At 34.0% G+C, this 14435-nt stretch overlaps 1 protein-coding gene across 5 annotated transcripts in view; it reads left to right on the top strand.

Annotated features, from left to right (window-relative positions):
• Nucleotides 1-14435, top strand: part of LOC140434783 (neuroligin-4, Y-linked-like) — a 140386-nt gene that overhangs the window by 84451 nt on the left and 41500 nt on the right. For all 5 annotated transcript variants that reach the window (XM_072523293.1, XM_072523292.1, XM_072523289.1 and 2 more), the window contains exons 4-5: nucleotides 8298-8498; nucleotides 13977-14256. In XM_072523293.1, coding sequence (XP_072379394.1) covers nucleotides 8298-8498; nucleotides 13977-14256 — 481 coding nt within the window. The remainder of the gene's footprint in view (nucleotides 1-8297; nucleotides 8499-13976; nucleotides 14257-14435) is intronic.

Below are 14435 nucleotides of genomic sequence, written 5' to 3'. Positions count from 1 at the left end.
CATATATTGCAACCGGTAACAATAGAGTCCTTAATGTATGCGGACGGCATAGTATTAATAGCAAATTCCGAGAATAAAATGCAGAAACTAATGGATATATGGGTGGAACAAATAGAACAACTAAAATGGAAATAGACGAGGAAAAAGGTAAGATAATGTTAATCAGCGATAAAGAAGATAAGGAACATAATGAAATAAAAGTAAAATGTAAAAACTCAAAATTGGAAAAAAATAACTTGGAATACCTGGGGAGTATAATTATTAAAGATGGAAACAAGACAGAGAAATAACAAATGCAACAAATAAATCCAATAAGTTATACTATGCGTTAGCCCCGATACTGGAAAAGAGGCCTTACACGAGAGACAAGGATAAAAATAGACAGCACAATAGTAATATCGACTATGCTTTATGCAAGTGAAAACTAGACAGTTCTAGAAAAAAAATAAGAGCAGGATAAATGCAATGGAGATGAGACACCTAAGAAGGGTAGTTGGAAAGTCAAAATGGGATAGATTAAGCAACGAGACTATTAGGAGAATGGCCGACTTAGAACCAATAATGAATAAAATAAAAAGAGGCACGCCAAGAAAAAATGGAAGAGATGCATATCCAACACTCTAATAGTGTAAAAGGAATATGAGAAAAGTTTTTAAATAACTTAAAATTAATAAACATAAAATTTATTACAATACGGGATTTAATTGAAGATATACGGAAAGTAATTTTATACTGATATAAAAAAAATCAATAACTAACTTTTTTCGGAATCCTTCTGTTGTAAACCAATCGCAGTGCAGCCAATTGGGTTATTGTATATCTCCCATTTGTTAATGATACTCCCCATTGTCTCGCAATTACGCTAAAATACCTATATTGTGAGGATATTTGTGGCATATTTGTTTGTCACTGCTTTTCGTTCCGTATATTTCGATCGGTATAAAAGCAAAACTTTAAATAAATATTTATATTTTTTTTTGCATTTAGATTCTCTAAAAAGGTTTCAAAAAGAAACTAAATCAATATGTTCCATTTATTTATTAAAAAAGTTTGCTTTAATTTTTAATCAATATCCGTAGGGCTATTCTCTTCTACCACCTTAAACTGTTTCCCAAATACCTTTATTATTTATTAACGAATATTACCCTTTTCTGTGGTGTAAATAAGTAATTTATTTTCAAACGAGGTGTAGATTCGCTCGTATCTGCCATAGTATATAACTCTCGGCACAATCTGATACCCTTATTTTGCACTTAAAAGAAGGTATAGGTAAAAGATATGAGTGTTAATTTTATTGTTATATATTATTGTAGATAAATAAAGGCAGAGAAGAAGAAGGGAAATCTAAATATCTAACTGTATAATAATTTGTGTACATAAAATATAAAATTTGTCAATTTGTAAAACGGTAAAGTAATATTTTTTCAAATATTGGTTTGTTGCATTCAATTATGTAAAAACCTATTTGCCGGTTATATCGAAAAAAATTATGTACAGATTGCAATTGCCCAGTATTAAGTTTTTCGTGTATAAACAATTTAAATTTCTATTATTCTAAAAACGATTTTTGAGTGAAAGAAGGTAGACTTATGGGTAGTAGACATATACTACATGGGGGTTTTGTGGAGATTGTTAGCAGAGATTAAGACCGAGGCAAAAGAAGTATTTAGAAATCGGAGGGTAGAATTTTCTAGGAACAGGTAAAATGATTACAACAGGAAATTCAAAGACTTTTAAAGGATATTTGTGTTGACCAATAAAAAGGAATGAATGTTCATTGAGAGAAGGGGGCTGCATCAGAGGAGAAATGTTGGAAATGGAAAAAACACCAGCTTGTTCGAGATAGCAGATAGGCGCAGTTGGTGACTTAGAAAAAAATAAAAAGTGCCAGTCTACGTTAAACAAAAGCTTTTTTGGTATCCGTAAAAGTTAAAAAGTAGAAAGTAATTTTTTTTTTTTTAAGTAAAAGATTAAATTCAGTGATTAGTGACAACAGTTTTTAAGCATTCAATTAATTGTATCCTAACATCGTATATAGAAATTGTTCCAAGGCATTCATCTATATTTCTAACGATATTTCCTTCTATCAATGTTTATCAACGTCTACAAAGACTATAGTGAAATTTGACGTAAACAATTTCGTAATGTGTTTTAAAAGTATTTCTTAGAACCAGTAATAATTCATTATGTATCTATACTTGGTAATTTGCTATATTTAAATAACTTGCAGTATTTTTTGTATAACCTCTATAAAATTGATCATCGAATTTTCTGGATTTTAGCAATTCACCCCGACTCCAATGGTGAAATTGAAGGTGTGTTAAATGGGACCATTGCAAAATAGTAATTGTAATAATATTATAATTGACAATTTTTTTTTATTTTCCCACAAAAACATTTTAAAAAAGTTTCGCAACCAATGAACATCATTTACAAACTTTTTCAGAATCTTTATTTTTAGTTATTTTTAGTCACTTACCTTTAAATTTACCCCAGCAGTGAAAGGGTTTCCACTGATAAAATTTCCTTTATCACCCTTTCAGCTAAAGTTGCTGAAACTTTGCAGAAAGATAGTGAGCTTGGTTGACCAAAAGTTATCATTGCCTCAGAGCTTCAAAGTATCAGTTTTTAGTCCATTTTTCAAAATCGGCAATTTCGAAATGTGCCGTCCCACACATTCAATATACAGCATCTGAATCTCATTAAACACTAATATGGTATCTGAATAACATGTGTGTACTTTACGTGCAAGTACACACTATATTGATACGCTTTGGCGCAAACCATTGAAAAGTTCTGCGTATCCATCGGTCCCTCCTGTGACTTCTGTGGAGATTTAGATTATTTTGAAAGCTTCTGCGCATATGTAACTTCTTACAACATTGTCTAGACTTCTATGTATAAAAGTGCGATATCTCGGTGAATCATTCGGATATCTCTGTAGCACTTCTCTCACGTGAAAAATGAAACTTTTCTCGTGGCTCAGCGGGACATCCATATAGATATGCTACCGGCATATTCCACATGGCTATCTTACTTAGCATATCTCACTTTATTTTTTGACAAGAAAAAGTTAAAATATATCATTTAGATCACATATTCGTATTTAATGGGATTCAGATGCCGTATATTGAATGTGTGGGATGGCACGCTTTTTGAAAAATGGACTAAAAACTGACACCTTAAAGCTCTGTAACTCAGAAACAATTATCTTTTCAGTTTCAAGTGCCAGAATATTTTGTGGTTGACAAAATTGTTTTCACTACCCATAAAAACTCTTTACAAAATATGTCACCGAATTTTTGGGTTTTTAGCTACTCATCCCTTATTTCAACCCCCAATGTAGGGGTGGATAATATTCTAATAAATATTTCTTCAATATATATTGAATTTGCTACAACTGAAAGAAAATTTACTGACATCATGATTTCCTTTCACATGCAGCAAAAAGAAAAACAAAAAACCATTAATATTTTTAAAAATGCTCAACGTCACCCCTTATTTCAATCCCTATAATGAGAGATATTAGCCTTTTTATATATTTTTCTTCATTCTGTATAACTTAAACTTTAATTTTTTTTAAATTGTTGGGTTATCTCTATTATTTATATTAGATTTAAAATGATGCAGTCTGATCTATATTGTATCTTACTTGAGCATTAAGAGAAAACTGATCGTGACTTGACCTGCAATTCAATGTAGGAAAGACAAATAGTAAAATTATAAAAAATAACTATGTTTCTATCAGGCAAAGAAGGCTTTTATAGTTTTAAACGAATATTTTGAAAATAACACACATATGATATAGTAAAAACTCTCTCTCCAATGGCGCTACAGCCCAAATCGAGCCTTGGCCTCGTCCAAACTATGTTTCCAACCTTGCCGGTCCCGTGCCGATCTTCTTCAGGCTCACATCTAGCAAAGTTGGCGCGTCTGCTATTACTTCATTCTCTCACCTTCTCCGTGGTCTTTATTTTGGTCTTACGCCCTTCATTTTACTATCTAGGGCTCTTTTTGGCAATCTTTTCTAAGAAAAGTTCTTTTTTGCCTATTTGAGCATTCATATCTCCTATTATGATCTTAATGTCATTTCTCGGTAAGCTATCGTATACTTCCTCTAGCTGTTCGTAAAAATATTCTTTTATTTTCATGCTAACGATAAATAAATCAGTAGTTGGTTTTACTCCCTACTCAGAGAGATTGATAATGATTCAATTGCAGACATTCTCTAAAAAGATAAACATTGTACAAATATATGCACCAACTGCCGACAAAGATGAGACCGAGATAGAGAGGTTCTACATGCAATTGAACGAAATCATAAGATCCACAAAAAAAGATGATATATTGTTGGTGATGGGAGATTTCAACGCCAAGGTTGGAAAAGGAAAAGTGGACGGATGTGTGATATCATAAAATAAATCAAACAAGACGTGATAAAAACAACAGATGTTAATGACAAATGGAACATGGTACAGGAAACTTTAATAAAGGCAGGAGAAAAGCTACTGCAGACAAAAATAAGAAAAAAACAAAGATGGATGACTTCAGAAATCTTAGATCTAATGGAGGAAAGAAGGAAACATAAAGGCAGGAGTAAAGCAAAATACAAGGAACTACAGAGATTGATAGGAAGGAAAATAAAAGAGGCCAAATCCACCTGGCTTGCTAATCAATGCAGTGAAATAGAGGCATATGCTAAACAGTATGATAGCTTTAACATGCATAAGAAAATAAAGGAAATGACAAATACACTGAGAAAAAAGAAAGATGCCCTTCTGAAAGACGCAAATGGAAAAATCATTATAGAAATTAAAGAGAAATTTAAAAAATGGAAGACATACATAACAGATCTGTTTGAGGATAATCGACAAGAACCGGAAGAAATCGACAGCGAAACGGGGCCAGAGATCATAATAGATGAAATCGAACAAGCAATACGAAACGCAAAAAACGGAAAAACTGTAGGTCCAGACGAAATACCTGCGGAACTACTGAAATGTCTAGACAATGAAACTCTACCTGTACTTCTGGACCTATTTAATGAAGTATATAAAACTGGAAAAATCCAACAGGAATGGTTGGTGTCCACCTTTGTAGCAATACCAAAAACAGTATATGCCAAAGATTGTTCAGACTATAGGACAAAATATTTCTAAAGGTGATTTATGGAAGATTATATAGAAAACTAGAAGATGATATGGATGATACTCAGTTTCGGTTCAGCAAGGGACTGGGAACGAGAGAGGCATTGTTTGCTTTTAATGTCCTTTCTCAAAGATGCTTAGATATGAACCTAGATATTTATTCCTGTTTCATCGACTTTGAGAAGGCATTCGACATGGTCCGACGTGAAAAACTAATAGAAGTACTGAGAAACAAAGATATAGACAGACGAGACTTACGCATCATTATCAATCTGTATCGGAATCAAAAGGCCAATATAAAGATAGAAGAACAAAAGTCCGAAAATATAAATATAAAGAGAGGAGTAAGACAGGGCTGTGTTCTGTCACCATTACTGTTTAACGTGTACAGTGAAGCCATATTCCAGGAAGCGATAGCGCATCTGGGTGATGGAATCTCTGTAAACGGAAGAGTAGTAAATAACATAAGATTCGCTGATGACACCGTTATAATGACAGACGCCCTGGAATCGCTACAAGAATTGGTAAATAGAATTAACGATTATTGCATTAGATACGGACTAAAAATAAATAAGAGAAAAACTAAATTTATGATTGTCTCAAAAACGTAACATGGAAATGAAAGATTAATGATAGAGCAAACCCAAATAGAAAAAGTAGAGACATATAAATATCTGGGAACCTGGGTTGATGACAAAAATGACCAAAGCAGATAAATCAAAGTCCGAATTGAAACTGCAAGGCAAGCATTTGTGAAAATGAAGACAATGCTTACCAACAGAGACCTTCAGTTGCATCTTAGATTGAGTGCTCTAAGATGTTACATATTTTCTATCTTACTATACGGAATGGAAGCTTGGACATTGAAGAAATAACACATAAGAAAAATAGAAGCGTTCGAAATGTGGTGTTACAGAAGAATATTAAAAATCCAGTGGGTTCAAAGGATTACCAATGCTGAGGCACTATGACGTCTAAATAAGGAGTTAGAAATTATGAACAGCATAAAAAGAAGAAAACTAGAATATTTGGGTCACATAACCAGAGGAGAAAAATATGAGCTGCTGAGAATTATTATGCAAGGAAGGATCCAAGGAAGAAGAAGCATAGGAAGAAGACGCATCTCTTGGCTGAAGAACCTTAGAGAATGGTTTAACTGTAGTTCACTACAACTTTTCAGAGCAGCAGCCAACAAAGTGACCATAGCCGTTATGATATCCAACCTCCGATAGGAGATGGAACTTTAAGAAGAAGATTTTTATGCTATGTTCTTCTGTTGGGAAATGTGTATTAATAATTGAGAGGTTAAAGAATTTTATTTTTATCGTTAGTTTACATATTCTCTCATTCACTGCTTTAAAATCTAATATGGCATGTTTCTTCTTATTGTCAACTATAAATACTATTCCAGACTCTTTTTTCCGCTATATAGTATTGTATGCGTTTTTGTTTTTTTTTATTCCGTGCCGTAGCCATTTAGTTTCTTGTTATTGCTGCTAGTTCTATTTTATATTTTCTAAGCTCGTTAAGTAGTGATGCCTGTGCTTCTGATTTATTCAATGTCAGGACATTCCAGGTACCGAGTACGTAGTCCATATTTCTTTGTTTAAGTCGTCGTCGATAAGACCGATCTATCCTAGGCTTTTTTGAAGGTTTCGCGGTTTTGTACTATTTACAGTAACGGGTTACCGGCCCATCGCTCAAACCCCAACCTGAAGGACCAGAATTGTACAATTCTACAACGCACAATCATTGTACTCCATGCACCCAGTGGCTACGCGGCAAAAGCCCTAGTGGATGTGAGAGTAGGATTTGTTGGCAGAAGCTGAGTTCTGTTTCCAGAACATCCGACATTTTCGTCAGAAACAATGGACATTCCTCGAAGTTTTGTTTCAGTAACCCATAACGCCTCCAAGATCCTTTACCAACCTTAAACCACCTTAGTAACAAAAAACTCGATTACTATCTTAATTTTTCCGAGTCGAGTTATTGCTAAGGACAGGCAAAAGTGGAACTGTTATATCAAGGTAATAAAACTGTAAAAATTTTAGTAGAAAAATTACAGTTAACATTTTGAAAGCACAATTTCTTGAATATAAAATAAAATCTAGAATGTGTTGCATATCGCAACAGTCAGAGTACATAAAGTATGGAAGATTCTATCAATTAATATATGAATAACGACATCATGGTTGTTCTAGTTTTTGGAAGTCTTTGATCTTCTTTAGCATCTTTAACCATATTATTTTATTCTGTGCTTGACTTCTCCGATTTGGAGAAACTTCTAAGAAAAAGGAAAATTTCTTAAATTGTACTTACACCTTCATGTTCCGTTTTCACAAACTGCTTCAAAGATTGTGCGTTGTATATTTCTTTCATATAAAGATAAAGAGGATTTATCAGATTGGGTTAGAGTCCCATGTTCAGATACAGTATTGATCTACTTTTTTGAGACTAAGGTTTGTTACCTTAGTATTTTCATAGGTCATATTAACACTTGTTACGCTCTGCTTTTGTACTTTAATTTATAAGTAATCTTATTTTTTATGCTGACGCTGTTAATACCGTTTCTGCAGTTTTTGCTCTGACTCTTGTTACTATATCCACGTTGTCAGCTCATGATAAATTCTGAACTAATCAATTAACTATAGTTCTTGTGGTTTTTAAATTGACTCCTTAATTAACTTTTTCAAGAGTGTTTCAGCACGTCATCACATCTTAAGATCATGTGTGGTTCAATTGGAGTCGACGTTTTGCTCTGAAGTTTTACTGCAGATAATATCTTAGACATTGACATTGTAAATGCATATTATTTTTTTTTATTCGTAATTTATTCTTATTATTATACCAACTGAGTTTAAGGATACTGTGACATGGTGAAGATTGTATAAATAGGCGAGATAAGTTAGCGATAGGTTCTTGAATTTTTTTAAAATTTCGCATAAAGTGTAAAGACCTAATTAATGGTCAAGCTGCCTGGCCTAAAACCTGCCTAATATTTAAACTTTTATTCGGGATATTTGCCAATGTCTTGGAGATGGGTTCCCCTGTAGTCATCACATTCTATTTGTTTTCCAACTCATCCAACTAGATTTTACAAAAATGTTGTATTAAATCAATATCAGATTTTATTTCTTGTTTAATTTTTAGGATTTTTGAAAGCTGGCGTAGAAGACACATCTAGAAGTAATTTCGGACTGGTGGATCAAGTTGCTGCATTGGTTTGGATTAGAGATAATATTGCAGCCTTCGGCGGTGACAGCAATTCTGTTACTTTGATTGGTCATGGAACTGGGGCTGTCTGTGCGAGTCTTTTAATGATCAGTCCTATGATATTGATCGAAAACGAAAGTAAGTATAACTATATAAAATAATTTAGGTATGTAATAAATGTATTATTACATTAACTCAAATATAATGCTGCATAGGTATAATAGTAATAGATAACTTATCCTAATGGATGCTAATTTCGACATCTTTATTATCAAAGAGATGAAAAAAGTTATAAGTAAATTGTATACAGAACATATGGCACAGTTATTTTGCAAACAGGCACATTTTTAACTTTATCTATTTTGTAGATATACTCTACCTGTGTTAATTATTAGTTGTGGGATAGACCTAGGGATATATCAACCTCTAAACAAGACAAGACTTCAGCTGGCCCATTTAGTAACACTCTGTGAGCGTTATTTGTCTAGCGAAAGAATAATCTCTCAAGCCCTGAAAGACAATTGGTGTATGGGAAGAACACCTTAGAAAAACTACCCTGTCCTCCTGACAATGAATGTTGCAATATAGAACGTACACGGTTGGCGAGATATAACGGAAGACGTTGCTAAAGGACTATCACGACAAAAAAATATCGGTATGTGACATTACAGAAACATAATAGGCAAGGGCATCAGACTAACTGGAAAATTTGTCCACATTTTTAGCGGCTTACCAAAAAACAAGGGAGTGGCTAAAGGGGCATCTATACTTATTGAACAAAAACTAAAAAACAAAATAACAAATTGGGAAGCATTTAATGAAAGGATAGTAACTGCGAATCTAAACATATGCGGACATAAAATTACTATATTAGGCGTATACGCCCCCAATGAAGATACATCAGTACAAGAAAAAGATACATTCTACCAACAACTAGAAGAAGCATTAAGAAATAATAAAAATGGGTGATCTGAACAGAAGAACTGGAAGGAGACAAAATAACCCAGTAGGAAAAAATTGAAAGGGACAAATAATAATGGAAATAGACTTATATACATATGTTCACCATTTGACATGAAAAGCATGAATGGTTTCTATTTAAAAAAAAAATTAGAGGTTAGTAGAGGCTTTGCTGAACGAGCCAAAGTGTGAGGTAACCTAAGTTATGCGTGTGTAATACAACCGCACTCTGTTGGAGAAAGCAACAGACTGAGCATCTGAGTCTGCCGTCCCCCTTCCATCTTTCCATCTGTGATGGTGTTATTCTGCTTTTGGAAGAAAATACTGGACCTAGCTTTGAGGGGAATTTCAGGGAACTCAAAATCGTATCAAGAGATGATACTCTTAAACAACACCTATCCACAGGATCTTCTCGAGCAACATACATTAGTAGCATCAGTTAAAATCAATTGATAACATGTTGTGGTAAAGAAACAATTGAACAAATAATGAATCAGGTTCAAAGTGCAAATTATTACGCTGTCATATTCGATAAAAGGACCGACGTATTCCACAAGAGCTTTCTCTAAATTTGAGAAGCACACACAATAACAATATTCGTAAAGACTTTGTCAGATTCATTGACGCTTATTAGAACATCAAAATGATTAGTGAAAATCAAGAAAGAGAAGAACAACGCCTGATAGGAGGAGCCTTGGATCCGAAGAAATGTGTAGAAATCAGTACTCACTTTTAACTTCTATCAATGTTTCGTTTCGTTTTGTTTCGTTTCGTCAGAAACAGTGGAAACAATGAACTCAGTAACTGTGGCGCACCCTCCTGGGTGCGCCACAGTTACTGAGTTCATTGGAGGGGGGTTTTGGTAGTTAAACCCCCCCCCAGGGCATATAAAGTAAAAAATATATAAAGAATAGTAGGAAAATGTAACTTGTCTTTCACACACAATACAAAAAGTCCAAAACGCTAATTGAATAATTAAATTACCACTTTAAATATGTAGAACACAATAATTATTGTATAAATACAGAATAATTAATAATATTTTTCATTATATTTAGATATAGATACCCAATATTAGGCTTATGAGAAAAGTAGACACAACGAGTCTGTTGTGAGTAGCATGCGCCTACAGGACTGTATCTGCGACGGCTTTGTGGACTATTACGGGTTGTGTTCCTTTGCATGTGTTAGCGGTAAAAAAGAGACATCTCTATGAGAGAAGAGAGCATTTGACAACAGCTATAAAAAAAGAAAAACGGAAAAGATCAATAGAAAGATGGCAAGAAGAGTGGAACAACCAGGAAAATGTTGCCCAGTGGACCAAAATGCTGATCCCGAGCCTAAGGGACTGGGTAGATTGTCTGTCTTAGGGCGTATCTTCATAGGTTCAGAAAGACAGACACAGATAAATGCCTATACTGTTGTTACACAATGCTGAAGTGTAATAAATGTACAGTGGGGAGAAACAGAATGTATAAAGAAATAGGTATGAACCCTGTGACAGTTAGAGAGATGATCGTGAAGATGACGGAAAGTACGGACGGATGGAATAGTGTTCACAATTACATCCGAGCAGTCATTAAAAATAAAGAAGAAGAAGATAAACACCAACTGGGTCAATGACAGAAATAAGATCTAATTACTATTTTAATGGGAATAAGCCACAATTGAAGGTTAAAATAAGTTTATTGACGTTTGAATTTTTGATTTTTGATCTTGTGTATACTCTTACATGTATTACATCTTGTGTACACTTGTGATTTCTGATAACTTGTGTATACTCCAACAATTAATAGAAAAAAGAATAGCGGTTGGTACCGAAGTACATCTAGCCTTCATCGACCTAGAAAAGGCGTATAATACAGTTCCAAAACTTAAATTATGGCAAGCTTTACAACAACTCGACATTAGTCCATACCTTTTAGTAATAATCACAGAAGTATACAGGGATAACACTACTTACCTAAAAATCAAAAAGAGACTATCAGAGCCATTAAAAGTAACTAAAGGACCAAAACAAGGGTGCATTATGTCACCCTTACTGTCTAATTTATATATTGAGGCAGTCCTCCAAAATTGGAAAAACCACTGCCAGGGAATGGGAATCCCCATAGGAAATGACGTACTGTTCTCCCTGAACTTTGCGGATGACCAAGTCGTCCTAGCTCAAGATTCTTATGATCTAGAATTATGATAAAGCGTCTATACAGAGAATATTTAAAATGGTGGTTACCATGAAGTGCATGAAGAAAACAGAATATTTAGTTATCAATTCAGATGGAAGGTTTGAAGTGTTGATAGACGAGGACGTGAAAAAATTTAAATATTTAGGTGCACTCATTGATAAAAACGGCTTGGGAGAAACCGAAATTAAACACCGAATTAATCAGGGACGTAAAATTGTAGGATGTCTAAACTCCTTATGGTGGGATCGCAACATTTCCAAAAAGAACAAAAAAAGAATAAGGCAAACCATGGTTGAATCAGTTCTTTTTTTATAGCTCTGAAGTATGGACAATTAATGCAGACCTGAAGAGAAGATTGTTGGCAGTTGAAATGGATTATTTGAGAAGAAGTGCTAGAACATCACGGCAGGAAAGGAAGACTAACGAATCTATAAGAAATAACATGAATGCTACAAAAACGGTCATTGGCAGAGTAGAAAGAAGAGGTTCAAAATGGTTTGGACACCTATTGAGAATTCCTGACGAACGCTGCCTAAAAACTTCAGAAATGGAAGCTCTCTGGAAGAAGAAAAAGGCGGTCAGGGAATGAAGGAATTAGAAGAGCGATGGAATCGAGAGGTTTGGAGGAGGAGCATGCCTTGGACCGGGAGGATTGGCGGAGGAGAACGAGAATATGGCGATAGCCGTCTCCAAAATGTATTGTATTTACCAGTTAGATTAATGTCAAACGTCAACAAATTTATTTTAACCTTAAATTGTGGCTTATTCCCATTAAAACAGTAATAACTTTAAAATGACACAAAAAATAGCTTCAGAACAATAGATAAGATCTAGAAAAGAGAAGGGAGTGTTCTAAAAATGTCGTCATCCTTACAGCGGCCACCCCACTTGCGGAGTACGGTACGTGCGACAGTCAACTGCGCACAAGTAAGAGAGGTTGGTTTTAGTTGGTAGGCAGGATATTAGATAGATTTTTCGTTGCTATACAAATAAAACTACTTTAATAATGATAAGTTTTAAATCTTTATGGTATTAAAAAGTTTGTGAAAAGTGTCTTAAAACTTACCATTTTAAACCCAATTTTAAAAAATTTTATGCCCCGCCACCCCGAAAATCGGTCCTGGATCCGCTCTTGGAGTATATAATGGTATAAAATGTGGATCGGATCATTACTTCCTGAAATCTCGAGCTCAAATTTCCTATAAACATAAAAATCAAATCTCAACCGAAAACTACCAAACAAATGGGAGGAAAATAAATTTAAATAAACAGCCTTTACGATGACAGTACACGAAAACTATATCAGAACAGACCAGACCAGAGTCTTGGTTGTGCATATACAAACTATGACATAAATATACTTTATGCCCGCATATTAGAATCACTAAAGGGAGCTACATATAAAAACTTATGAGAAGAAGAGCGAACCTACCGAGGAACAAGAGCATATTATGAAGTAATGAAATCGAGCAATAGAAACAGATAAAGCAATGATCGTATCAGAAATGGATTACCTCCCAACAAGTAGACGATTAAAACCAATATCGCAATCAACAAATAATTAAAAAAAAAAAGAGACTATAAGACATAAAAATCAAACATGTGAACGAAAATGCGAGAAAGTGGAATCATTTCTAGGTGAAAGCAAGTTTTAAGGGGCTTGGAGATTCATACAAAATCTAAGGAGGGAGAACATAAATACCAAAAACCTACAAACTATTAACATCAATGTATTTATAAGTCACTAGTCAAAAAGGACTAAAAGAATCCCGCACTTCTTAAATCTGAAGATAAGATATGGAGAGTTTACTGTTTGCTGAGACTAAATTATGGCTTTTCTAAGAATTGTGTCAAAGGAATTTTTACTATCAAAAATATATACGCAACAATTTCTTGCTAGTTATTGACTGCTATTGAAATGTGATTTTGAAGAAGAGTGAAGATATTCCGAGTGCACTGAATACATCGAAGGCCGAATTGATAATTTGAAATTATTTTTTTATTGGATTGTTGTCAGTTAGAGTTAGAAAGAGTATTTTCAGTTTCTGTCAAATCATCTACCATTTAGCAATTCTTAGGTTTCAATAAGAACGAATGAAAGACTTGTTGGAGCTTTTAGAAATTAGAATAGGAAAGTGGTTACTGTAGTACAGGCAGATCATCGTATTTGTGTCATGAGAGGAAGAGAGGTGATTTTAGAGAGGTAGTTGATGATAAATATATTAAAATATGTCTTAGAGGCAGTATTTAACAAACATTTCGCTTCGTACAAACGTTTGATTAGATCTCCACATATTTTTAGCATTGAAGTTATCTATGCGGTTGTCGAGCTGATGAAACTATTTTGTGCCGGAAAATGTGTAATCAAATTTATTTATTTCTATATTATTTATTTATTCCTATGTGTGTCAAAATTCGGCATTGTAAATGTGCATTATTTCCTAATAGTATTTAATTTACCTATTTACAGGATTGTTCCATAGAGCTATCTTAATGAGCGGTACCGCTTTGTCAGATTGGGCCTTAGCAAGCAGTCCTAACGAAGTGGCCTATCAAGTTTCAAAAGCGGTCAACTGTCAAATACACGATGACTTTGCTGAATGTCTAAGGAGAAAAAGACTGGAAGAAATTATGGCTGCTGGGGCGATTACTCCAGACTATAAAACACGTTTTGGACCTATAGTGGATTCATTGGTGGTGCCTAATGAACCTAAGAAATGTATGACACAGTATCATGATATATTTCGAAGGTACAACTATTTTTTATTAATAATTATTGTTTTATATTTATAGAATTAACAAAGACAATTGTAGGGAGATCTAACTCTAATTGTATTAATTTGATAATCTTTCCCCTTTTATTAAGAGGATTCTCAAATATTGTAAACTAAGGTGGTTAAAAGCAATTTTATATGCAAATCTGCATACT

This window comes from Diabrotica undecimpunctata, chromosome 2 (assembly GCF_040954645.1).
Source record: "Diabrotica undecimpunctata isolate CICGRU chromosome 2, icDiaUnde3, whole genome shotgun sequence".
Classification (NCBI taxonomy): domain Eukaryota; kingdom Metazoa; phylum Arthropoda; class Insecta; order Coleoptera; family Chrysomelidae; genus Diabrotica; species Diabrotica undecimpunctata.
Note: the sequence above shows the minus strand (reverse complement) of the source record. Positions and strands in the feature narration are given on the sequence as shown.